This window comes from Lobosporangium transversale (assembly GCF_002105155.1).
Source record: "Lobosporangium transversale strain NRRL 3116 chromosome Unknown BCR41scaffold_1, whole genome shotgun sequence".
NCBI classification, from domain to species: domain Eukaryota; kingdom Fungi; phylum Mortierellomycota; class Mortierellomycetes; order Mortierellales; family Mortierellaceae; genus Lobosporangium; species Lobosporangium transversale.
Genome location: NW_019028979.1, coordinates 25089 through 47923, shown reverse-complemented (window position 1 = coordinate 47923; position 22835 = coordinate 25089). Strand labels below are relative to the sequence as shown.

Genomic DNA, 22835 nt, shown 5'->3' with positions numbered 1-22835 from the left:
TATTTGCTGTTTTCCTGCCATCTATCCACAAAAAGGGAATAAATTTAAAAAAAAATGAGCGACGGTGCTTTATTGATTTATGTCCGAGAGCCCAAGGTGAGGTGAAGTGAGGAACGGAGAGAAGAGCAGAGATATAGTTCACAAGGCCAAAAATATAAACATGTAAACAAATATATATATATATATATATATATATATATATATATATATATATATATATACGCATATCTCCTTTGTTTTTTTTACTTTTTTTTTTTCTTTTTTACTTTTTAGTTCCTTTTGTTCACTCTTGAAGACTCGGAACCACAAGTTGCATTGGAAATAAACCGAGAAGGAAAGTAGCGAATACAAGCAATAAAAAAAATAAAAAATAAATAAAGCATACATGTAGACTAGTTGCCTCAGACTCAGACGAGCTTGATTTACTAGACTAAGTTTGATGAGACTAAGACAAAGGCATGGACGGACATAAACAAAAAGAAACAGCGCGTGCAAAAAAAAAAAAAAAAAAAAAAAAAGTTACAATCGTTACAATCGTTACAATCGTTATATACAATCGTTATACAATCGATGTATCCATGATTGTGTGCAATTAGGTATGTTTACAGTAAGAGGAAAAAGGAAGAAGGGGAGCGAAGGAACCCAACGGGGGCCATGGACATGCATGGGCGTGCATGGATTGGGTTGTCAGTTAGCATGGGTTCATAAATATTTTTCTAATGCATAGACCAATATATTTGTCCATCTCTGCTCTCCTTCACATTTCCTTTTCGTTCCTTCACTACTCGATTTACTTTCTCTTCTTCTCTTTCCATTCCTCATTTCCCATTCCTCTCCTCCACATCCTTCTCTGCTCTCCCTCTCTTTCTATCTCTCTCTTTTTTCTCTTTCTTTCTTTCTCCTTCACAACCCTCTCTATCCTCACTCTCTATCCTCACTCCGCCTTTCGCGTGCGATTAAGTATTACTCTACTATAATATCACTACTTTCTCTTACGACCCATTCCTCACTCTGCACCCCCTGCAGCACACATTTTTAATACGATCCAATATTCAAGGCATTCATGTCCTCCTACTCCGCATACCATTCGCACCGCAAAGCAAACGCAGCGGCCCAAAGTCATAATAGCTCTAATCATAATCTCAACAGCAATAATAATAACCCTTCCCTTGGCTCAGAAGCCATCAGCAACGATAATACTTACAATAACAGCACCTCGCGTGCTGGTTCGCCGACCGTCCATCCAGAACATCCTCAACCATCTTCGCCTCTCTCCATATCCCTCTCTTTGTCTTCGTCTTCATCGACAATTCACTCGGCCCCACCCACCTATACCATTGATTATACCCAAAACACAACCTCTGTCACTCCATCTCAGACAAAAGTAAACTTCGCCCCTACTGGAAACACAAGTGTTTCAAGCACGGACAGTGCACGCCTCCCTTCACGTGCTCCTTCACCTAATATGTCTTCCTCGGCCCCTACGAGATGGAAGCGAATGCGACTCAACGTCATGAAGATGGCTACAGTCGAGCGACTCCAGTTATTGTGGGCATTATTGGCTCTCTTTGGAACCATGTCCTGGCTCGCTATGATGCCTGCCTATGCTTTCAGGTAAAGGTCTTTTTTTTTTTTTTTTTTTTTTTTTTTTTTTCCTTCTTTTTTCTTTGGCAACAAGATGAAGCAAATCGGGTACAATGCATCGCGCGACTTGCCACTTGTTTGTTGCCAATCCAAAACCATAAACAACACCTTTCTCCCTTCAGGATGAACTATTTTGTGTACTTGTCCATAATTGAGCAAAATTATAAATGGTGCGATGTTTATAAAACCTGCAGAGGGAGGAAATAGAATGACCTTGGATATCTTTGGCTTCATATCTAGAGCCATTGCTCTCTATATCCCATGTCTATCTGCTTGTGATGCGTGCTCAATGATGTACACAGTTCCTTGAATCCTTGGTATGACATAAGATTCCCCTTTCATCAACAACGTCCAGAACCAAAAACTGACGCGTGCTCAAATATATTTGACACACACCCTTGATATTTTCAAAAATAGGAACAAGTTCGATGCTGTCAACTTTAAGGCCCCTTCGTATACATTCTGTAAGCAAACTAAGCCAGACAACCATAATTCCATCATTCATGTTCCACTCTCAGCCTCCTTTTTCATAACTAGTTCGCATGTATTTTCTTTGATATATTTGTGTGCAACAATGAAGATGAATTGCTCTCATTTTTTTTTTTTTTTTTTTTTTTTTTCACTGTTGCTAATGTTGTTATCAATTCACTTGTGATTGCGATACATTTGAATGCGTTGCTAATCAATTCCAACCTTACTGCTGTTACTTTTCTTTGTGCAAAATCTAGTCCTGATTGCAACTATATTCACTTCACTTTCAGCCATCTGGCAGTCGCTCTGTCCGTTCTTGGTCCGTCAAAGTCAACGTGCACTTCTACCACGTGTTATCAACCACCCCGCCACCCAGACTGCCACCATCATCATTTCAGTTCTTTTGACTATCTTTAATTTCTTTAGCTGGATGGCTTTAGCTTCTGATAAGAACTATGGTGCAAAAACTGATTGCTGGACGGGTCGACTCTCAGATAAGGACGGCTATGTTGCTCAATGCCGAGGCGTCAATGTAGCTATTGTGTTTGATGTCGTTGTCTTTTTACTCTGGATCCCTATTTCTCTTGTCATTGTATGTGGAACTATCGATCGTGGTTTATGGTGGTGGGGTGAGGACGACGGTTGGGCGCAAGGAGAGGCCATTGTCGGAGGATCCAACATGATGTCTGAGGAAGAATTCGATATGAAGATTGGGCTTGGCGGAAGTAAGAAAATTGTACGTCGACAGACAGTTCATCCTGAAAATCTGGCATCACAGCAGGAGATGATCCAGCAGCCAAAACCTGCTTTCGTAACCCCAATTGCCTCTCAATTCCGCTCAACATCTGCATTTGGACTGGATGGGGATAATGACGACGACGACGATGATTTTACAAACTTTACGCCCTCAAGCTACCGAAAGCATCATCAACAGCGTCAACAGCGTCAACGGCTTCAGCAACAGCAAATCCCACATAGGCAATTGAGTCGACGCGGCTCAAACACGTCGCTATCGAGCCGACTATCATCGTTCTTTGGTGCTGGATGGGGCTCTGGATCGTTAGAAGATGAAGAACAGCCCCCAATGCCGGCGATGCCATCACAGTATCGACAGCAGAATTCTAATACGTTGTCTGTAAATGTATCACGGACCAACCTCAGTAGCAATAGTGTTCACCAGAATAAGAGCAAAAACAATGGTGGTAATAATGGTAACAGGGTGCAAAGACAACAGCCATCTCCTAAGAAGGAGGAACCGAAGAAGAAACCTGAACCAGAGCCTGAACCATCTGTAATGTTGCACGGCGCAGAGTACACCTCCCAATGGCATTCGCGTCGTTATGATGATTGGTCTTGAGGAGATGATAAAAAGTCCGAGTAGTAGGAGTGTTTTCCTTTTTTATTTTTTATTTTTTATTTCTTCTCTTTTTTTTTTTTTTTTCACATTTTGTAGTTATCACTAATACTAGATCCTTAATTGACATCGGCTTCATACAGGAGCAAACAATCAATACGAACGAGATTGAAAAAATAATGAATAAATAAACAAAGGAAAGCAAGGGGAGATAATAACAATAATAAAAAGACAGCTTAAATGTATGCTTCGTACTCTTGGTTACCTTCAAAAGAGAGAGGACCAAAGCAAAATTCAACAAGAGGATTTATAGTGAATAAAAAAAAAAAAAAAGAGAGAGAGAGAGAAAGGCTGATATGGATTCCAGAAGTTGAGATAAAGAGATTGAAGAAAAAGGCATGAATGATCTGTAAAAACCCGTAAATATAAAAAATAATAAAGGAAATGCAGGCGTAGCGATACTCCTATTGCAAGCAGAATTTTGATTACAGGATTTTGAAAAATACTATTGACTTGTCAAGGTGGGTTTCACCGCTGGGCGCAGCCATCTTTAATATACAAATATGTTTGGTATAAAAGGAAGTGTATGAACGTCACTGGAAAGATGATCAGTCGGGTCCTCTCCACGATTTTAGCTATCATAAACATTTAAACAAATCTTTTCGGTTGTGGCAATCTCATCATCGCGTGAGATGGCGTCTTACATCTTTTTCCTCGTATATTCTTTTAGGCGACTGTTCGGACTCCATTTAATACTGTATAAACACTTGAACACTGCCACATGTCATTGACTACTCCACGTCCCTTAAACAATATTCTTAGCGTACATCTGAACTTTTGCAAGGGATGTGTCAATGCTTCGACAAACATGTAATATTTAATGGCTACATCACAGTCCTTGGATTGTGGAAGCGCTGAAAGTATGCGGAAAACGGGAGCCATTTGTGTTTTTGCTAGCAACAAGCGTGGCTTCAAAAAGTTTGCCCTAAGGAACAAACCCTATATCCTTCATTGCTCAAAAGAGACAATGTTGTCTTTTCTGCACCCCAAAAGCACGCCATAATCCTACTGAAGCGTTCAGAGGCATTATTTGTCTCATGGTTTGGGGATTAGCAGACTTTCAGTCAAGTTTTATTGTTTTGAACGACACAGTAAATCCTGTCCATTCGAAGTAGTCCCTCTGGATGGCAGCTATTCAGGGGATGCTAATCAATTCCGCAAAGTTACGGTGAAATCAGAGCAGATTTGGAAAACCAACAAGCATCGAACAGTCACCTTACTTGTTAATTTTATTATTTAGCCATTTTCGTTTTTGAAAGATTACAACGACATCGCAAATCTACTTTTCAAGGATTTACTTTATTTGCCCTTGCCCTTCTTGATCAGCCATTGAAGCGTAACATCAATATTAACCTGATTCTTAGCTGAAATTGAATAGCATGAAACTTCACGACTGGCAATATGCTTCAGATTCCTGTGAACATCATTTGAAATATTAAAAGGGAGATCTCAATGTTATTGTTTTGCAGGAGGCAGATTGGCAGATTGATTGAATTTTTTTTAAAAGATTGCTTCCAAATATTGATATCTTCTACAATAACAGTGACAACAACAACAGCAGCAACAACAGCAACAAACAAAAGAATGACATACATGGCTTCAATAATCTGCTCAACAGATAATGCCCCCGGTAGATCGTTTTTGTTGCCGAGTACAAGCACAGGAATGGTTGCTAACTGTGGTTTATCCAGCAAGTTCCGAAGTTCTGTTCTTGCTGCATCTAGCTTATCATGATCTGCTGAGTCGAGCACAAATCTATCCAAGCATAAGAATGATAACAGTAACAAATGGTTTATTTAAAGATGTTAAGGGGAGAAGAATGAGTAAGGACATAACAATCAATGTGTTTATTTTCTCATCTATCATTCTAAACCATACTAGCAAATAAACATAAGAAAAAAACTTACACTATTGCATTCACTCCTCGACAATATCGCTCCCACATACTCCTAAACCGTGGTTGACCACCAATGTCCCAAAGCTTCATGGTAACATTGCCTTTGGTGACCTTGCGCATGTTGAAACCAACTGTAGGGATCATATCCTCTGAAAATTGACCAGACTACGATCACATGAGATAAATAAAATAAAATAAAAGTTAGCAAACATGCTGAAATCCTCGAGCAAAAGGGCTTTTTACTTTCTTGAAAAATGGTAACGTCCGCATAAAAAAAAAATAGGGGAAGGATTTTTGCAAATAAAAAAAAATTAAGATATGAGGTTGACAAGAGATCCACAAAGATCACGGGTCTAAGACCACTTTGCACTCCCTGCAACTTTCTTTCCAGCCTTTTCTTTTTTTTTTTTTTTTCTATTCTTCATGGGTTCCTTCGCTTCGGAATCAGTAACGGAGATTGTGTTTTTCGCCTCCCCTTTCCTCTTTCATCTATCCATGATAAAAGTTATCTTTAGGTCACTATTCTCGACTAGGACCATATCGTCTACACAAGAACCTTTAAGCGCCCAAGTTACCAAGCATTGCCAGGTGGCTTGCGTGCATTACTTCCTTCCTGCGAGCTGCTGAGGAAATAATAAAAAAAGCTTATTTCAACATCCTTGATGTTATTAAATAACGTACCGCAATAACATTCACGAGAGTAGTCTTTCCACTGTTCTGTAGTCCAACTAAGGTTAATTCCATCTCAGTCTGGTGGTTTACAATGATTGAAAATGAATATGAGAAAGGTCAATTTCGTTAGTCAAGACCGATTACATGGACATTACATTCAATGTATTATTAACTGCTAGGAAGGGGTTTTTTTTTATATGTATATTTATGTGCATGTTGCCTGGTACCTTGAAAAAAAGGCCTCTCAACCAATCGAGCACAGCTTGAATGATGGATGCCATGACAGAAAGGAGTAAAGTAAATGTAGGGAGAAGAAATTGGCTCCAACTTTTTTTTTTTTTTTGTTGTAGTTGTCGTTGGTCGAGTACGTCAGGTGAAATTCTGTCCTGTCCACAATAGAGCGGGTTGAAGTGTTGGAGAGAGCGAAAGGAAGCGAGTAGACGACGAAAGTTGAGAGTGAAAGAATGTCAAAAAACAGCAAAGCGAACTAGGGAAGAAAGAAGAAGGCAAGAGAAAAAAAAAATTCTTTGTGCAGCATGGATAAAGAAAAAGGGGATGATGATAGGCGTCATGCATGGCCCGTCCACGCGCTCACTTAAATTATTTTTTTTCCAAAAATGTCGCGTCTCTCTTACACAACTTCTTGGATACAATATTTATTAAAATGGAATTCATCATCAAGTCATAAAAAAAGTTTATATCTCCAACATTTGAACTACCTGTCTGGAGATTGGTCTTTCTATGGACAAACATCAGATCATATTGCTATAGCAAAAATAAAAGTAAATAATTAAAAAAGAAGTGTTGCTTCACGAGCAAATCACTCTTGTCCTTACAGATATTATATTGGGTAGAATAATATTGGAGATATGAGATAGAGTCATGGAAATTCAGCTTGAACATGCATGGTTGTGATTACATCCAGAAAGGGAATTAAAAAGGTGTAAAGTATGCTCATTTGGCCTTGTTTAGCTTGCTTGTGCTCTTTGACAGGGTATTGGATCGCGAGTTTGCAATCAACTCATCCAGCTCTCGCTGTTCCTTCTCCAACAATACCTTGTACTGCTCTAATTCAGCCACCATTTCAGCCTTCTTGGCATTCAATTGTTCCTCACGCTCACGCAGTGCAGTCTCTTTCTCCTGCACCTTCTCAATAAACTTTTGACGGATTTCCTCCTCTTTACGTTCCATCTCCTGTCGATTTCTCTGGCGAGCATCCATAATTTGGGATTCATACGAATCATCACACTTCAAAATTGACGTGGGTCTTCCTCTGGAACGAAGAGCTTTAGCACGGAAAGCGTGGTAATGAGTACCATGGGTACACTCGACAAGATCATGAAGACAGGTTGCTAGGAGAAGCTCTCTCAGGTGAACAAAATCCGAGTGTTCAGGGTTCTCGACTATACGAAATATCAAACAGTTGTGAACATCCGTATTATTTATCCCGTTTCATTCCATCTCACTCCATTCCATTCAATTCAATTTTTTTTTTTTAAAAAAAAAAAAAAAAAAAAAAAAAAAAGGTATTGTTCGGTAACAACTTCTTGTGCCTATTACCTTCAACAATTCCCCATCGATAAGAACGAGCACGGACTTTCATGTTTCCAACAAGCGCAAAGCTATCACTTCCAATGACAGAGAATGGAATGTGTTTCTGTAGCGATGGAGGCATAGAAAGACGGATGAAGAGGGTGATGAGCTCGTTTGCTTTTTTTTTTTTTTTTTTTTTGGTTGCTGCTGCTATTATTAAAACCTATAACATACCAGCAACTCCTCAGCATCATCAACCTCATCCGGATACGATGATGGAAAGGTCCTAATTTGGTATTCTTCCAAGTCACGTAGCAAAAGGCTTTTAAAGGCAACTTTTTCTTCAGCTGTCATGGTGTCCCCCTTAGCAATGAGTGGAATAACGTTCGCTTTTTCAGACAAGTTCTTCAGTGCTCTAACATCCAGTTCCTTTAGTCTAAAATGGTAAGCGATAAAACATTAATAAATTATTAGAATGAGCCCCCATCTCCATAGACTTTTTTTTTTTTGCGTTCCGCTGATCAAAGCTCTAGTAGACGCCCTCAAAGCATATTAAACAAATAAAATAAACAACAATAATAATAATAATAATAACATACCCGTGCCCAGTAGGCGCGAGAAAGTAGAGAACTGCATGAATCCTGGTATCCGGAATTGTCTTTCGGAATCCCGGGTGGCGTTCTGCTGCCATGTATTCTTCATATTGCCGATCAATGTATTCGATAATAGGCGCTAAACTACAGTAGAGGGAAAAAAGAAAAAGATAATAATCAAACTTTTGTCCAAGAAAACGACATGGCCTAAAAGAGATTAACTATTGCTCTCATCAAAACCCCAGCCCATTTCATTATTTCTTGTCCAAAGGTAAAGAAATTAAAATTTATGAAGGCAAAATTTTGATTGTGATTGCAATTAAAGTGTCACTTACTTGCGCTCCCTATTCAGTTCGTCACCAAAACCAGGTGTGTCTACAACGCAAAGATTCAACAGAACACCATCCTCAACCAATTCTTAAAAAAAAAAAAAAAAAAAAAAAAAAGTTTAGAACGATTGCGTATTTCCCACCATTCTTCTATTCGACGGCTCCTGTCAGTGCTAAATTGAATTAAAGCCTCCTTGCCAGCTCTTTTTTTTAAAAAAATGCGGATTAAGAACATACCATAGTACGAGGGCGTAATCTCGACAGTCTGAGATGAATGAATTTTTTTTACAGGGATCTCTTCCTTGAGATTCGAATTGAAGAGTGTGTTCATAAATGTGGTCTTTCCTAGTCCACTCTCGCCTATGAATTGTTTATAGAAGAGTGTAAATGTTAGCAAGCTTTTTATAATATATGCGGTATTATTTTGAAAAGAGATGAACATGCGATAATATAATATTTATTCATTTACCTACTACCATCAAGTTCAGATCAAAGGCTTTACGCTTGACTTTAGTAAAGCGCTGTCCAGGAAGAGTCTCGAGTCCGAGAGGCGCCGATAGCTGTAGTGGCCTGGCCTCAGGATGTCTCCATGGCCCTACGTCTGGAAATTGACCACTGTTATTCAATTCCAGCCAAAGAATAAAAAAAAAAGAGAGAGAGAGAGAGAGAGAAAAGTGTTGGTTTCGGTTTTTTACCACTCCTGCCCTCTTAATGCTATTCAACATGTCGTTTGGTCAGGGACAAATGGTCATAGAAAAACATTACTTGTGTTGATGGGCGAATTCCTTTTTTTTTTTATTAATATTATATTATTATTATTTTTTAAATCGATTGAAGAATGAATTAGGAATGAGTGAATGAGTTAATGAGGAAAAAGAGAGGATCAGTCATGTTCCCACTGCTGGTTGACCATTCCTCCTTCTGTTCATTCTATTCATCCAGGTGACTTTTAGAACAGATAATTCAGGGCACACATACAAGAGGCATAGCAATAAGATTTGATATATGATAGAATGAATGAATGTAATGATAGATGTGTATGGAGACTGTGAAAAGAGAGTAAGAGTGAAAGAGAGAAAGAGAGGGTGCGGGGATGTGTATGTATCAACTTGTAAATGGGAAGGTTAGTGAGATTTTCTCCCGCCCGTTGAAAAGTAGTAAGCAATGGGACAAAACAAGCCATCCCATAATGTGTTTGGTAAAAGGTCCTATACCATCCAGCTGTAATAAACTATATTGTGGCGAAGCCATCGTCCTCAACACCCACTCATGATTTTATGCTCGCATTCATAGCCATGTTCGCACTGGGACAAGATGCCATCTGGATATTACGGGCTTTTATCATAATTTCAAGCAATAGTTGGCACATTTCAATTAACGGAAAAAAAAAAAAAAAAAAAAAATTAACGCATGAATACAATCGCCTCTCAACGAATTCACCGTAAGCACTTCTTACAGCGGCTGAATTGAGACACATTGCGAACACAGGCAGGGTCCCCGGATATATACTTCGGTCATGCATGATTTAGTAGTGTGGATAAACTTTTTTTTTTTTTTTTTGCATTATTGAACAGAAAAAAAGTTGGGTCAGGTCAAAATTATAAGAAAAGAGTCCATAACGCAAAGCAAACTTTGTTGAGGATTTGACAAATAAAAAAAACTAAAAAGTAAAAAGGCTTTCCCCACAACTAGCATCCCAAGAACAAGGAAATAGAGCAAAGAAATAGAGCAAGGAAATAGAGCAAAATACAAAATTTAGTATATACTATAGCATGAAGGCATAGAAAAAGAAAAGGAAGGATACGGAGAGGACTCATCGCCCTTTTATTATTGTTATTGCTATTTAATGGAAGTGAGTATCTTTATTTCCAAGACATTCTTCCTAATACAGAAATGAACACAACATAAGCAGGTGTCTAATCCTAGGCCCCTGAGATGACACAGAGAGCAACCAGTTTAGTTACTAGGATGAGCTAACGCTAGTAGCAGCATGCATAAAGAGAGAAAGCGATGATGAACAAAGGCAAGGAAAAGTAAAGGAGAGACCCGGACTATCATTATCATCATCACTCTTATCATCATCATCCTATCACTTTTGCGCCTCTAAAGTGAGGAATATATATAAATATAAAAGGCTTATAGCGTATGCACTGCATTTCTGCATTGGTCCTGGTCTGTCTTTTGCGAAGCGCACTCCGTGCATGAGAGAGGTCATGTTTCCTTCCATTCATACATTTCTGAGGACTATATAAACCACCAATTCCAGTCTGAAAAAAGCTTTCTCCTCTTCTCCTTCTTTCTTCTTTTTTCTTTTTTTCCTTTTTCCTTTTTCCTTTTTCCTTTTTCCTTTTTTCCCTTTCCCCTTCTTTCCTTTGCGACCTCGCCCATTTCCATTGCCACCTACAACTTTTTCATATATTCACAGGCCCTCTCTCCCCCAACATTTCCATTTAGTTCTACCACATCAAAGATACTCGAGCAAGTTTAAACCTTCAAGCCCGTAGACTCCGAACCAAAGCGCGTTTTTTTTTCTACAAGACATTTTCCTCTCTTTTCCAGAAGCATAATAACAAGCAATGTCCGATATACTATCCCAGATCCTAGTCGCTATTGCTGACCTCAAGACAAGCCAGCAACTTCTTGCTGATAAGGTATTGTGAAGGACGAGTCTCTTTGATTGATTTCATTTCAGCGTACTGCTTCTCTGTCCATTTCTCTCTTCCCCACACTTTTGCTATTTTTGGCTGAAATGGTTACCTGGAGCTATTATTCAATACGCGTAATGTTGTAAACTAAAAACAAAAAAAAAAAACTCGAACACACACTTTATCTTTTCTAGGTTGACAAGATGCAAGTTGATGCCGCTCTGTCCAAGAATGACCAGCTGTTGCAGAAGGTCGCCCATTATCACAACTGTCCTGGTAAGAATACAATTCCCACTTTGTATACTGTATAAAATAGAGAAGAGTGTGGAAGAGAAGAGAAAGAGAGTGAAAGAGCTGAGATATGAAAGAGAGGGGTTAGAAGGGGTAGGAAAGGGGAGAGAACAAAAGTGACGACATTGTGGACACACGCCCAACGTAATTTAGGAACAGGTGTTTAGGATAATTAATCATCATGCCGCCCATTGCTTTTCCGTATTTACTGTTCAACAAAGACGCCCGGGAGAAACAAAATGTTCTTTTTTTTTCTATGTTTGCCCCACAGTACTTCACTTCACTCCCAACCCCTTCTATGTACTCCTCTACCCCTAGCATTTTAACAAAGAAAGGCCAACCAAAAATATAACTGTTAAAGACGTGTGATATGCACCCATGTCAGTATAATATCGCAGTAGCAAATAAGAGCGAACTTCTAAAAAAAAAAAAAAAAAAAAAAAATTAGAGCAAACTACTGACTTGATGGGATGGGATAGGATGGGATGAGATGAGATGATACAAAGAAGTAAGACGCTCGTGAAATGTTTATATACTGTCCTGCATAACTGCTTCGTGCACAGCTTGTACCACATTCGTGTCATTTAAACCCACACAACACCACCAACGTTGTGCTTTGCCCAAATTCGACAGCCACCTCTCTCCATCCAACTACTGATGCTAACCCGTTTATTGGTGGGATTCTTTTTTTATTGCTCACGCGCTCATCTGCGCTTTTTGATATCGCTTATCATAGGTCAATCTGACTCTGATGGAGACACCGTTGCTTCACCTACGCTTGAAGCTGCGCCAGCTCCGTATGCCGACATTTATACTGAGAAACCTGTTCTAACCAGTAAGAAATTGAATATATTGAATATCATTTAAGGGGAAAAAAAAAAATACTGTTAATATTGTTGTCGTTAATACTCTGTGTTTGTATACAAATAATTATACTGTAACAACCAGCTCATACTGGACAAAAGGGTATTCACCCTACTAGAATGAACTGGGGCGAGTCTGATCCCAAGACCCGCGGCCCCATTGTCGTCTCCCATCTAGCTAACCAGATTAACCTTCGGTAAATACAAATGTCTTGATTGGCGGGTTTAAACAATATCAGTTCTGGGAAAGAATAGGAGTAAGCTAAAAAAAAAAAAAAAAAAAAACATTTTTCACAATTGAACAAATAGTAATGCTATCGGTGCGTATGGAGGTCCATACTCTGTTTATCGCTCTCTTGCAGTTGCCATGGGTGACCTGCCTGCAGATGTAAGTCTTAAATATACAAATACATATTTGTGCACCAATAAATCTTAAGGCGTGTGACCTGTGCCCTTAACCTTATTTTGGACTTGCATATCTGCGCTACAGCACAAACCCAATTTCGAGCATACGGAGCCACCAATCAAGATCAAGCAGCTTCCTCAATGGGCAGACACCACCAAGATTGTTTCCATGGACCCCTTTGGCCATCTGACGAGCCATTACTACAAAGAAGAGATAGAGCAGGGACTAGACATCCGCCCTACTATCTCCATCACCCGTGCTCACATGATCGTTCCCGAGATCCAGGCCGAGCTCGCACGTGGAGGATTGAAGGTAGACGGCAAAGTAATTGTGAATGAGACCGGAGAGCTCAACGTTCATAAAGCTGCTGTAGACCCTGTTTGGTACTTGCCCGGAGTCGCTGAGCGCCTCAAGGTCGATGAGGATCATTTGCGTCGATCTCTTTTGTAAGCCTTTTTTATATGGAACATCAAATCATATGCGTAAAAAAAAAGAAAAAAAAAAAAAAAAAAGCTTATTAATCCTTTCCTCTCCTTCTCTTCGTTTTTCAGTGAGAATACTGGTGGAATGTACCCAGAACTTATCTCAAGACCAGACCTCAAAGTTTTCTTACCACCTATCGGTGGTCTTACTGTCTATATATTTGGCAATCATGAACTGCTTTCAGACCCAAATACTCGTCTGACAGTTCGTGTCCATGACGAGTGCAACGGTTCTGATGTTTTTGGATCTGACATCTGTACTTGTCGTCCATACCTTATCTATGGTATGACTGAGTGTATCAGGGAGGCCCAGAACGGCGGCGTTGGCCTGATCGTCTACTGTAAGTTACAGGGCACTCATGAATAGAAAGTGAACAGAATGACAGGGAGGAACATATGTTGATTGTATTATCTCTTTTTTTATTCTTTATCTACGACCTATACTTTATGACATAGTCCGTAAGGAAGGACGCGCGCTGGGTGAGGTAACAAAGTACCTTGTGTATAATGCTCGTAAACGAGGTGGCGACTCTGCCTCCAAGTACTTCCAACGCACGCAGAATGTTGCCGGAGTTAAGGATATGCGATTCCAGGCGCTTATGCCAGACGTTTTCCATTGGCTTGGTGTCACTAAGATTGATCGCTTCATGTCTATGTCTAACATGAAGCATGATGCTCTAGTTGATGCTGGCATTAAGGTAAACTGTCATCACATCGTTATGAAACTTGATATCTGAATATCCTTTTTTGTTGTTGGTCGCAATAGATGACAAATACGTATAATAATCCACCAACTTTTTAAAAATTCCCAATATCATCCTATCCAGATTTTGGAGCGTGTCCCAATCCCCGACGAGATGATCCCTCCAGATTCCAAGGTGGAGATGGATGCCAAGATTGCTGCGGGTTACTTCACTACAGGCGCGATCCCACGTGAAGAGGACTTGTGCCGCACAGTCGGACGTGGTTGGGACAGCTTTCAGGCTTAAAAGTGATGAACAAATCTTATTGTTGATTGACTACCAAGATGAGAAAGCCTATAAAAGATGGAAGGGGAGGATGATTACGATGTCGACAGAGGCGATAGCTGCAGAATAGAGCCGCGAAAGAATCGAATGGGTAGAAAACCATGAGGGGTTCTTTTTTTTTCTTGTTGTTTTATCTTTTATTCGCTTTTTTTCTTTTTTCTTTTTTTTTTTTCCCTTGGTAGTAGCAACATAGACATAGTGTAATATAGCCGAAGAATGGAAGGCTAGTTTTTTTTTTATACTTTAATACATTTTTCTTTTACACCTTTAAAAATGATGACATTAGATGTGCGTCACTAGAAACCCCAGTCCTTGGAGAGAACGTGCGGAGCCAGAAATTAACTTGAGACAAGATCGGCCTTTAGTGGCATATCGCTCTTAGGCACTTTTTTTTTTTTTTTTTTTTATTGCGCTTTGATCTTATCTTTTCTCCCTTTCTGTTCTGAGGTAAAAAAAAAAAAAAAAAAAAAGCACTAGGAGATCATAGAATTCACTAAACCTGGCAACAGAATGGTTCCCAGGAATGGATGTCATCCTCCTGATTCGGATAGCTTGAAGACACGTTAAATTAAAAATAGCATAGATGCCCTTTGTTATTAGACAAGTGGCATCAAGCCTAGTCCAAGTGCATGTGGTTTCTGGGACTCTTTATCTTGTCTTCATGCATTTCGGCTTCTGTTTGGGCTTTATTTTATTTTATTTATTTGTTTTTTGGATAGATGGATATAAAGTAAGGAAATAGAGGGCTCCAGACCACTATGGCCATGTGGATGGGGGCCTATTCTTTTGTTCGAGTGTTGTTTGAAATGGGGCGTATTTCCAGAACTGAGATAAGGCTCGTGCACATGTGGCTTGAACTCTACCTCTATTCTTCTTCACATGTCCATTCATGTTTTACACATTTGCTTTTATTCCACCTATTGCGCCACTTATGAATCTAGAAATTAAACCACATTCACCCTAACACATTAACTCTTTTTCTTTTTGGTTAAATGGTTAAACTTGTCGATGTAGGCGTTCAACGCCATCATTAAACATCAAGCGATAAGTGAAGGGCGGAGACTGAACATTGATAAAATAAAAAGAGACGGTGTGTTGTTACGCGTATGCGTATGTATGTATATATATATATTTATTGTTATTGCTGCCTATGATGTGATCTGGGGTCGAAGAGATCTTTTGTGCCTTGGCCATCACGCACCGCCAAAAAAATTTTTTTTGTTGGGACCGGGCGCGGCTCTTTTTTTTTTTTTTTTTTTTTTTTTTTTAACTGAATGCAACGCACACATTCATGAATGTTAATAAGAACGATTGATACATATATAATTGCATGCCCTTTCCTTGCCCAGCCTCAAAATAAAAGGCAAAAGTTGTGGTTTGCCTTGTGTTACAACAACGATGAAAAAAAAAAAGATCGTTAGAAAATTCACAAGAAACAGGGAAAGGAGGTCTGATCCCCCCTTTTTTTTATGATAAGGAAGCAATGTGTAAAAATGCATATGAACGAAGAAGGAATGAGTTATTATATTATGTATACTATTCACACTCTTATGAATAACATATGCTCTCTGGTAATTCAACGTTACGAAGACAACAAAGAAAATAGAAGATAGAATTTTGTTTAAAGGTGGGTTTGTTTATGTTGAGAGATTCGGTTGCTGGGAACCCTTCACGACGCGGACCCTGACCGTTAAGTACGCAAGGGCAAACGATGTCATTTCGACGTGTGAAGTGTCACCATGGATTTGATACTAACACCAACATCAACATCAACTTCTGTCGGCCATGAAATTTCTTGCAAGTAAAAAAGTCACCGAGCGGAGTCTAGAAAAAATTAATAATGCGGCGAGAACGAAAAAGAAAAAACAACAGTAACCCTTACTATCCCCTCTTCCCCCAGATTAAGAAACATCTGGTTAATCAGGGGACGCGTTTTTTTTATCCATCCAGATGCATTACTAGCGTGTGAACCTTTGGACCCGGCATACAATAACGATCGCGGAGCAATATAGTTGTTGCCTTCAACTAGCAACTCGTGGCATAACTCGATTTAGACTACAAGTAGATCATCAGCCATCCTTATTGCGATGAGAAGCCAATGAAAGCTTGAGGTTGGCTGAAATAGACTGACAGTTGGTCCATTTCGCAAGACCCTTTTCTTTTTCTCACACTATCAGTGGCGTCAAAGTCTTAAAAATAAAGGACAATCAAGACAACAACAAGGAAAGAAAATCACGTTTTCTGTTCCTACTTCGCACAACACAGAGTTGGGTTCAATAAGAATCTGTCCTGGTGTTTGTATTTGACATACCTAGTGTATATGTATATACTGCACAATACTCCCATTCTTTTATTTTCAGTCAAGATCTTCTTGATCTTCTTCCGCCATTTACCGTTTTCATACGCCTCCCATTTCTCCTTGTATACGCGTTGTATATGTATATATCATATTGTGAGTACAGATTTTTCTAACCATATCTCTGTTCGATCCCTTCCTCGTGACGCCAAGCACTGCCAATTGTCCCATTCTCTACTCGTTCCTTCCCAACGGAAAAAAAAAAAACAAGGCATAACACAAAAACCATCTGAAAGACAGAAATAAGGTTAATGAAACAGATTCTTGTTGTCATAGCATGCGCATCATTTCCATTTACAAGAAAAATGAATATGAGAGCCTTTTTTTTTTGTTTACATCACAGTTATTATGGATTTGAGGCTGGGTCTGTCTTGGACTTTGGTTGGGGGACGCGCACCCTGCACACTACCACACGCAAATCTACGAAATTGTTCTTTTTCATATTTGTTCCGAAAAGATGCGTTAGCCATGATCTAACCAAATACTATACATAATGCCAGAAACTGATGGTTGATGTAAATTCAACTGATGGTTGATGTAAATTCAACTGATGGTTGATGTAAATTCAACTGATGGATCCACGCATCTTGCAAGGTGTTGCTATTCTTCGCCTAGTTCTTAATGAATGTTTTGCTTAATAGAATATATTCAGTTTCTTGTGGTTTATTGAGGAAGAGAGAGGTTCATTTATTATCTATTTCATGTCGTCAACAGAGGGAAGGAGATAAATAGAATACAATCAAGATGTATAGAATGAGAGTATATAATAATATTAAAAAAAAAAAAAAAACCCCCCCTGGAATGCTCCGCTTTGGCTTTGATCTATCGCATGAACTTTCATTTTGTGTGTTCATGTACCCCGACGGCCTGTCCGTCCTTGCATTTGATCTGATCCGCTAAAGGAGAAGAGCGCGGTATATTAAAAAGAGACCTGATGGAAAATTTTCATTTCCAGACCATTCTCTCACTCTCATTCGTTGCTCCAATCGTTATCAACAGGAACGCTAATCCGTGCGAGGCTAAAAAAGACTCTCACACCATTCAGTACAGAAAATTGTTTATTGTTTATTCTTTCGATTCATCGTGAAACGAGTGATAAACGCGAATATATTAGAGAGAGTATTTAATTAACGTCCGAATGAATTGAACTACAAACAACAACCCCGATTTGGAACTGACCGCATACCACATTCACACATAAACTTTACTTTTTAACTCCTGCCTCATAACGCAATCAACTCAAAACTAATTCATTTGCACCCTTGCCCTTGTCCATGCCCATGCCCATGCGAGCGAAGATAAATTGTATTAAATGCATTTCATAAAAGTAAGACAGGCAATATATTTTATTTAATCCAATTCATTTCAGTGACAATCAAACCACACAACGCCCTCGGCATCTCTTCAATTGTAAGGACCAGAAACAGGAACAGATGCGTCCTGAATTATGATCTTCCTCAAACCTGCGCATTATCATTTTATATAAATATTTCCCTTACCTCCTCTCTCTTTCCCTTTCTTTTTTTCCTTAACGCATTTGTTCGTCTCCTTCCTTCTTGGCTGCATTTCTCCACCTTCCTCCCACCATTCCGCCTCAAATTCACTCAAGTCTTTCCTTTCTCTCTTTTGCTTACAACTGATACCCTTCCATAGGCATTTCCAGATCTTACACTCGCTTTATAAACAACTTACAATCGCGATCAACGCAGAGATCGATCTCACAACAATTCAAATATGGCACCCATTCCACGTCTCGCCGCTGGCCCCTTATCCATCATCACAGGCGCCCTCATTGGGGCTTTTTCCAGCCCCAATAGTACTCCTCCATCGGACGGCACCAACGCCACTGTATGGGGAACAGAGTACAGAGGTTCTGCCTCGTTCTTAAACCTCACTCTTGAGAGTACACCTGTTTCTTCACCCACTTCGACAACCTCATCATCCTCTTTGCCTTCGCCCACCACGCCTACTAGCGGCCCTAGTTCCCCAACAAGCCCTTCACTCGTGTTCTTTGGTGACAAGCCGGATACGTTCATCGGCTGTAACAACCGAACTTTCATTTCCTCCGACAATGTTGCGCTCATGAATCCTCTCCAGTTTGGTGATATTTCCTCTCAGAATACGACTTGCGGTGAATGGATCCAGATCCAGAACCGTGAGAACAATGAGCAATCGACTCTTGCTCAGATTGCCGGTGTCTGCGACGATTGTGAATATGGATCAGTCTCGTTGAGCTTGGGAGCCTTGGAAGAATTAGTGATCTCCAAGCTGCCATGGGATCAGATCAAGTTTGATCCCACAGCCGAGTTGACGATTGCTAACCTGACTGATCCTATGCAGCCCTTGCCCGCGGCCACAACTGTGATCTCGCCCAAGAACCTGGCTAAAATTTCATGGAAGTTGACGGATGCTCCGGCCCCCAAGGTTCCTGCGGCCATCTCCTCTGCTCCAACCCCAACAGCCACCTCAACTTCAACTACGACTACTAGTACTAAAAAGGCCGAAGAACCCAAGCCTACAAAGCCAGCTCCATCTCCAGCTCCATCCAAGAAACCTGATCCCCCTGCTCCTAAGCCTAGCGGAAAGCAGTTCACTGGCAGAGCTACCTGGTACTCGGACACTTTCGGACAATGCGAGGAATCTTACTCTCAATCTGATCTGATTGTTGCTGTTAATGAAGGTAAGAAAGATGGGAAAAAAAAAAAAGAAAAGTATCTTATTAATAAATGAATGTAAAGATGCATTCGTTCTGAATTTTAACGTCGATTTATTTTTTTTTTGCAAAAAAAAAAAAAAAAAAAAAATAGCCCAAATGGGACGTGGAAAGGACTTGTGTGGTAAAAAGCTTCTGGTGACTGCCAAGGGATCTGATGTTCAGGTGGTGGTCAAGGTTGTTGATATGTGCCCTAGCGAGCACTGCGACTTTGGAGCCCTTGATCTCTCTCAAGCTGCCTTTAAGAAATTTGCAGATCTCAACGTTGGTGTCCTCCAGCTTACATGGAGTTTCCTTTAATTAACTATATAACAAACTAAGCCTAATAAGCTTAACTCAATCCCCCTTTTCCTTTTAATCGTTCTTACCTTTCATTCGAATAGCATTTTCATAATATTCCAACCTTGTAAATAGACTTTCTTTTGATTAACTCTTTTCATCCCTAATATCATTTTGCATCCTCATTTCATATCTCATATCTCATACTTCATTTTTCATGCGCACAAACACAATAAAATACCTTTACTTTCCTAATACTTTAAAGTTCATCCTTTGCCCTTGACCTGAACAAGACAAAAGATATACATATACTGCGCATATCGATATAAATGTTTGATACATAGATCAAACAAATGGATAGGGCAAAAAAAAGTAGTGATAGTAATAATATATATAAAAGGCTTTAATCGAGTTATTGTTTATTCTACATGGCTTTGGAGTCTCGTTGTCCATCCCAGAAAATCATAATCTCTTCGCCATCACCTCTTGTTGAGGATCGTGAATCAGACATAGTCGAGAAAGTCGAGTCACGCATAGGACCCGTTCCAGACGAAGATGCCCACGGTCTCAAGTTGGGCGTTGGAAGTCCAGCTAATGGATCATCATAACTGCCGGCACCCTCGTTCATCAATCGGCCAGAATGGTTAATGGGTCCGGAAGTGAATGCCGTCGTAGTTGTTTCAGACATGGGTGACATAGGCGTCTCTGGTCGTGAAGAGTAATTGGTGAACGAAGGTGACATAGGTGTGTTGGGCCCTGTAGAAGAGCCAACTACGGTTGACTCTGCTATTGAAAGGAAGGGGTTGGACGACCGTGTAGTGGATCTATTGTCATTGTCATTGTTATCGTTGCTCCGGGTATTGTCCGTGCACGACGCTTTTGTGGACGCCACCGCTAGTTCAGCCTCGGTCATGAATGGATTATCCTGATTATTTCTCTCCGACATGGGTCCTACTGATGGTTTTTTCGTTGCCACCTTATGATCTTCAACAGTCTCCTGATCCGAGTCATCCTCGTCATCATACTGTTCATCCCGTAATGGAGATGACGTTGCCTTAGTGCTACCATTTGCTTTAACATCTGCTAACCGGCGTTGTGATTGCGAACGTTTAATCGAATTTGTGGTATGAAGTACGTTGGATCGTTGAATGAGGTCAGTTTGAGATGATTTGATTGTGTTGAGCTTCATGACCTGTGGTGTTGCCTTCGCCGTAACAGCCATGACAACAGCTTCGTCCAGCGATGCCAACGAATCATGTTTGTTGCGGTCCTGATCCTCTCTGAGCGACGTGAAATCGGGTTTGAGTACTGAGGTTTATCAAGAAAGAGGGGAGAGAAAAGATATAAAAAAAATGAGGGAAAGAATAAAAATAAAGTTAGAATGTAAAGTAACAATGATTAAAATAATACATAAAACAAAAAAAAAAAAGGTACTTACCTCCACCTGTCTGAACAGATGGCTCTGGGGTTGCAATGCTGCTATCACTAATCATACTAGGAATGTATGCAATCCTAATAACATCCTTATGTCCTGCAGATCCAGTCTATTGAATATCCCCATCAATGAGATAAATAAAAAATAAAAAATAAAAATAAAATAAAAAAGTATGTGAGTGAGAAGACAAATCTTTTGTAAGATAATTAAAAGTTAGTGTTTGATACTGAGTGAGACCTCTGAGAGAAATGATCCAGGGACAATGCTTTCTTTTTTAAGAAACAAAAAACAAAAATAAAACGCTCTTGTTCCTGACTTTTGCTTTAGTCTCAACGCCCGAATAAAATATGTCTCCGAATATATGTCCCCTCGACTATTGTTATTATTATTATTGCTTCTGTCATCCATTTTGGCTATTGGTGTCTCCCTTTCTCTCTCTCTCTCTCTCGTTCTTTTCCTTTTACTTCTCTTTCATGTCCATGCAAATCAAAGGCTGTGTGACCTTGCTCTTTGGATCTGTCGTCTTTGGTTGGTCAGGAACGTATATTTTTAGCGCCAAAATTTCGTTGTTGTCAGAGACCATGCAGAGATGAGAACTGCCTTCTGTACGACAGTCGCCCTTTTTCTCGTTTTTTTATTTTTTTTTTGCTTTGTTGGCGCAGGTGTTCAGGTTTTCTCTTTTTTTTGTCGTCTTAGTCATCAATTGAAAGGAGACCACTCGATCCTCCTTTCTCACTCTGAAAAACAACAACAATAAAGAAAAAAGGGGGAGGGGAGCTTTGACTTGGCTTACCGAGTCCCATCTTTTTGAAGAAAAAGAGTCCAGAGAGTCATCTTGTCCCAACATCATGGCCCTCTTGCGCCGTTGTCTACGCCGTATTACAAAAAACGCAATCAATGCTATAAAGCCCAGACCAGCTATTACACCGAGGATTGGAGCAAGAGCCGAGCTACCACCCGAGGATGAATCTGGTGTGTTGCCGTCCTCGTCATTGTCTGCACCAGTGTCAAATGAAAGTTTGATACATTCGGCCTTTGGACATTGATATGAAGCCTCGATCACTGACAGTCTGCATATCTCGCCCTCCTTACATACTGGGCATAGCTTATCACTAGCGTTGCAAGTGGGGACAGGAGGCGATGGACCCGACTCAGTGGTCGGTGCCGAAGACATGATTGATACCTTTCAAGATGTTGTGCAAAGCACAAGAGAAGGAGAAGAAGGAAGATGGGAAGAGGAGGTTTAAGTAGCAAGCAAGAAGAAGTAGAGCACAGTTTCAGTTAGAGTATTATGTGTGAAGAAGAGATGTTCGTTTCGTTGCTTGCTGTATGCGTTTGAAAGGTAAGGAGAGGAGAGGAAAGGATAGTGAGGAGACAATTGAGAGTCATGCACAAAGAGGATGTGAAAGAGAAATGGAAGGAATGAAGGAATGAAAGAATTGAAGAATGGATGGGAAAAGTGAGCGAAAGGAATGAGCCATGGCTGAAGAAGAAAAAACAGACAAGACAAAAACAGACAGTTAAAAAAAAAAAGTTTTGTTTAATAAACCTGTGCCTATTTCTTTTTAAAACAGTAAATTAACATCCACACCCAATGCTTCATGGAGCATTGTTTTGTATTAAATGGGAAAACTAATGAAGATATGATGCGCTAAGCTAAAAGATAAAAAAATCAACCCTTGCAGGTCAATTGCAATAAAGATTGTTGAACATGTCTTGTTTCAATAACAAAGGGAGCAATAGCTAAACTGATGCCAGAGGAATAAAGAAAGGAATTAAAGGAA

At 39.8% G+C, this 22835-nt stretch overlaps 6 protein-coding genes across 6 annotated transcripts; 3 read left to right on the top strand and 3 right to left on the bottom strand.

Moving 5' to 3' along the window:
- Positions 1-771: 771 nt before the first annotated feature.
- Positions 772-3502, top strand: BCR41DRAFT_417750 (hypothetical protein). The gene is made up of 3 exons (XM_022029535.1): positions 772-1614; positions 2062-2108; positions 2373-3502. The coding sequence occupies exons 1-3, from the start codon at positions 1064-1066 to the stop codon at positions 3470-3472; spliced, it is 1698 nt and encodes a 565-aa protein (XP_021886276.1). The 5' UTR covers positions 772-1063; the 3' UTR covers positions 3473-3502.
- Positions 3503-4828: 1326 nt separating this feature from the next.
- BCR41DRAFT_298137 (ADP-ribosylation factor-like protein 8B) lies at positions 4829-6379 on the bottom strand (the record flags this gene model as incomplete). Its single annotated transcript, XM_022020480.1, has 5 exons — positions 4829-4943; positions 5123-5284; positions 5437-5591; positions 6108-6176; positions 6326-6379. 5 exons carry the CDS (start codon positions 6377-6379, stop codon positions 4829-4831), a joined length of 555 nt encoding a protein of 184 aa, XP_021886275.1.
- Positions 6380-6813: 434 nt separating this feature from the next.
- Positions 6814-9692, bottom strand: BCR41DRAFT_343761 (Septin-domain-containing protein). The gene is made up of 9 exons (XM_022022352.1): positions 9532-9692; positions 9319-9338; positions 9023-9168; positions 8791-8913; positions 8560-8641; positions 8231-8368; positions 7866-8067; positions 7659-7755; positions 6814-7501 (listed from the first exon to the last, which is right to left on the bottom strand). Exons 1-9 carry the CDS (start codon positions 9538-9540, stop codon positions 7053-7055), a joined length of 1266 nt encoding a protein of 421 aa, XP_021886274.1. The 5' UTR covers positions 9541-9692; the 3' UTR covers positions 6814-7052.
- Positions 9693-10855: 1163 nt separating this feature from the next.
- BCR41DRAFT_343760 (GTP cyclohydrolase II, variant) lies at positions 10856-14453 on the top strand. Its single transcript, XM_022022351.1, has 9 exons — positions 10856-11204; positions 11393-11474; positions 12226-12324; positions 12438-12549; positions 12662-12740; positions 12843-13204; positions 13310-13581; positions 13697-13938; positions 14068-14453. Exons 1-9 carry the CDS (start codon positions 11130-11132, stop codon positions 14227-14229), a joined length of 1485 nt encoding a protein of 494 aa, XP_021886273.1. The 5' UTR covers positions 10856-11129; the 3' UTR covers positions 14230-14453.
- Positions 14454-18159: 3706 nt separating this feature from the next.
- Positions 18160-19855, top strand: BCR41DRAFT_417746 (hypothetical protein). Its single transcript, XM_022029534.1, has 2 exons — positions 18160-19304; positions 19432-19855. The coding sequence occupies exons 1-2, from the start codon at positions 18359-18361 to the stop codon at positions 19635-19637; spliced, it is 1152 nt and encodes a 383-aa protein (XP_021886272.1). The 5' UTR covers positions 18160-18358; the 3' UTR covers positions 19638-19855.
- Positions 19856-19991: 136 nt separating this feature from the next.
- Positions 19992-22563, bottom strand: BCR41DRAFT_343758 (hypothetical protein). Its single transcript, XM_022022350.1, has 3 exons — positions 21845-22563; positions 21055-21160; positions 19992-20924 (listed from the first exon to the last, which is right to left on the bottom strand). Exons 1-3 carry the CDS (start codon positions 22223-22225, stop codon positions 20041-20043), a joined length of 1371 nt encoding a protein of 456 aa, XP_021886271.1. The 5' UTR covers positions 22226-22563; the 3' UTR covers positions 19992-20040.
- Between the last annotated feature and the right edge of the window lie 272 nt (positions 22564-22835).

What these genes read in the sequence shown, in the direction of transcription:
- BCR41DRAFT_417750 (XM_022029535.1), top strand. Translation starts at nt 1,064, where the DNA reads ATGTCCTCCTACTCCGCATACCATTCGCACCGCAAAGCAAACGCAGCG. An exon ending in ATGCCTGCCTATGCTTTCAG is followed by an intron (nt 1,615 to 2,061) that starts GTAAAGGTCTTT and finishes TTTCAAAAATAG; the next exon opens with GAACAAGTTCGATGCTGTCA. An exon ending in GGCCCCTTCGTATACATTCT is followed by an intron (nt 2,109 to 2,372) that starts GTAAGCAAACTA and finishes TGCAAAATCTAG; the next exon opens with TCCTGATTGCAACTATATTC.
- BCR41DRAFT_343761 (XM_022022352.1), bottom strand. An exon ending in TCTGAACTTGATGGTAGTAG is followed by an intron (nt 8,914 to 9,022) that starts GTAAATGAATAA and finishes AACAATTCATAG; the next exon opens with GCGAGAGTGGACTAGGAAAG. An exon ending in TCGATGGGGAATTGTTGAAG is followed by an intron (nt 7,502 to 7,658) that starts GTAATAGGCACA and finishes TATTTCGTATAG; the next exon opens with TCGAGAACCCTGAACACTCG.
- BCR41DRAFT_343760 (XM_022022351.1), top strand. Translation starts at nt 11,130, where the DNA reads ATGTCCGATATACTATCCCAGATCCTAGTCGCTATTGCTGACCTCAAG. An exon ending in AGCAACTTCTTGCTGATAAG is followed by an intron (nt 11,205 to 11,392) that starts GTATTGTGAAGG and finishes TATCTTTTCTAG; the next exon opens with GTTGACAAGATGCAAGTTGA. An exon ending in CATTTGCGTCGATCTCTTTT is followed by an intron (nt 13,205 to 13,309) that starts GTAAGCCTTTTT and finishes TTCGTTTTTCAG; the next exon opens with TGAGAATACTGGTGGAATGT.
- BCR41DRAFT_417746 (XM_022029534.1), top strand. Translation starts at nt 18,359, where the DNA reads ATGGCACCCATTCCACGTCTCGCCGCTGGCCCCTTATCCATCATCACA. An exon ending in GATTGTTGCTGTTAATGAAG is followed by an intron (nt 19,305 to 19,431) that starts GTAAGAAAGATG and finishes AAAAAAAAATAG; the next exon opens with CCCAAATGGGACGTGGAAAG.
- BCR41DRAFT_343758 (XM_022022350.1), bottom strand. Translation starts at nt 22,225, where the DNA reads ATGTCTTCGGCACCGACCACTGAGTCGGGTCCATCGCCTCCTGTCCCC. An exon ending in CTTCAAAAAGATGGGACTCG is followed by an intron (nt 21,161 to 21,844) that starts GTAAGCCAAGTC and finishes GATATTCAATAG; the next exon opens with ACTGGATCTGCAGGACATAA. An exon ending in ATCTGTTCAGACAGGTGGAG is followed by an intron (nt 20,925 to 21,054) that starts GTAAGTACCTTT and finishes GATAAACCTCAG; the next exon opens with TACTCAAACCCGATTTCACG.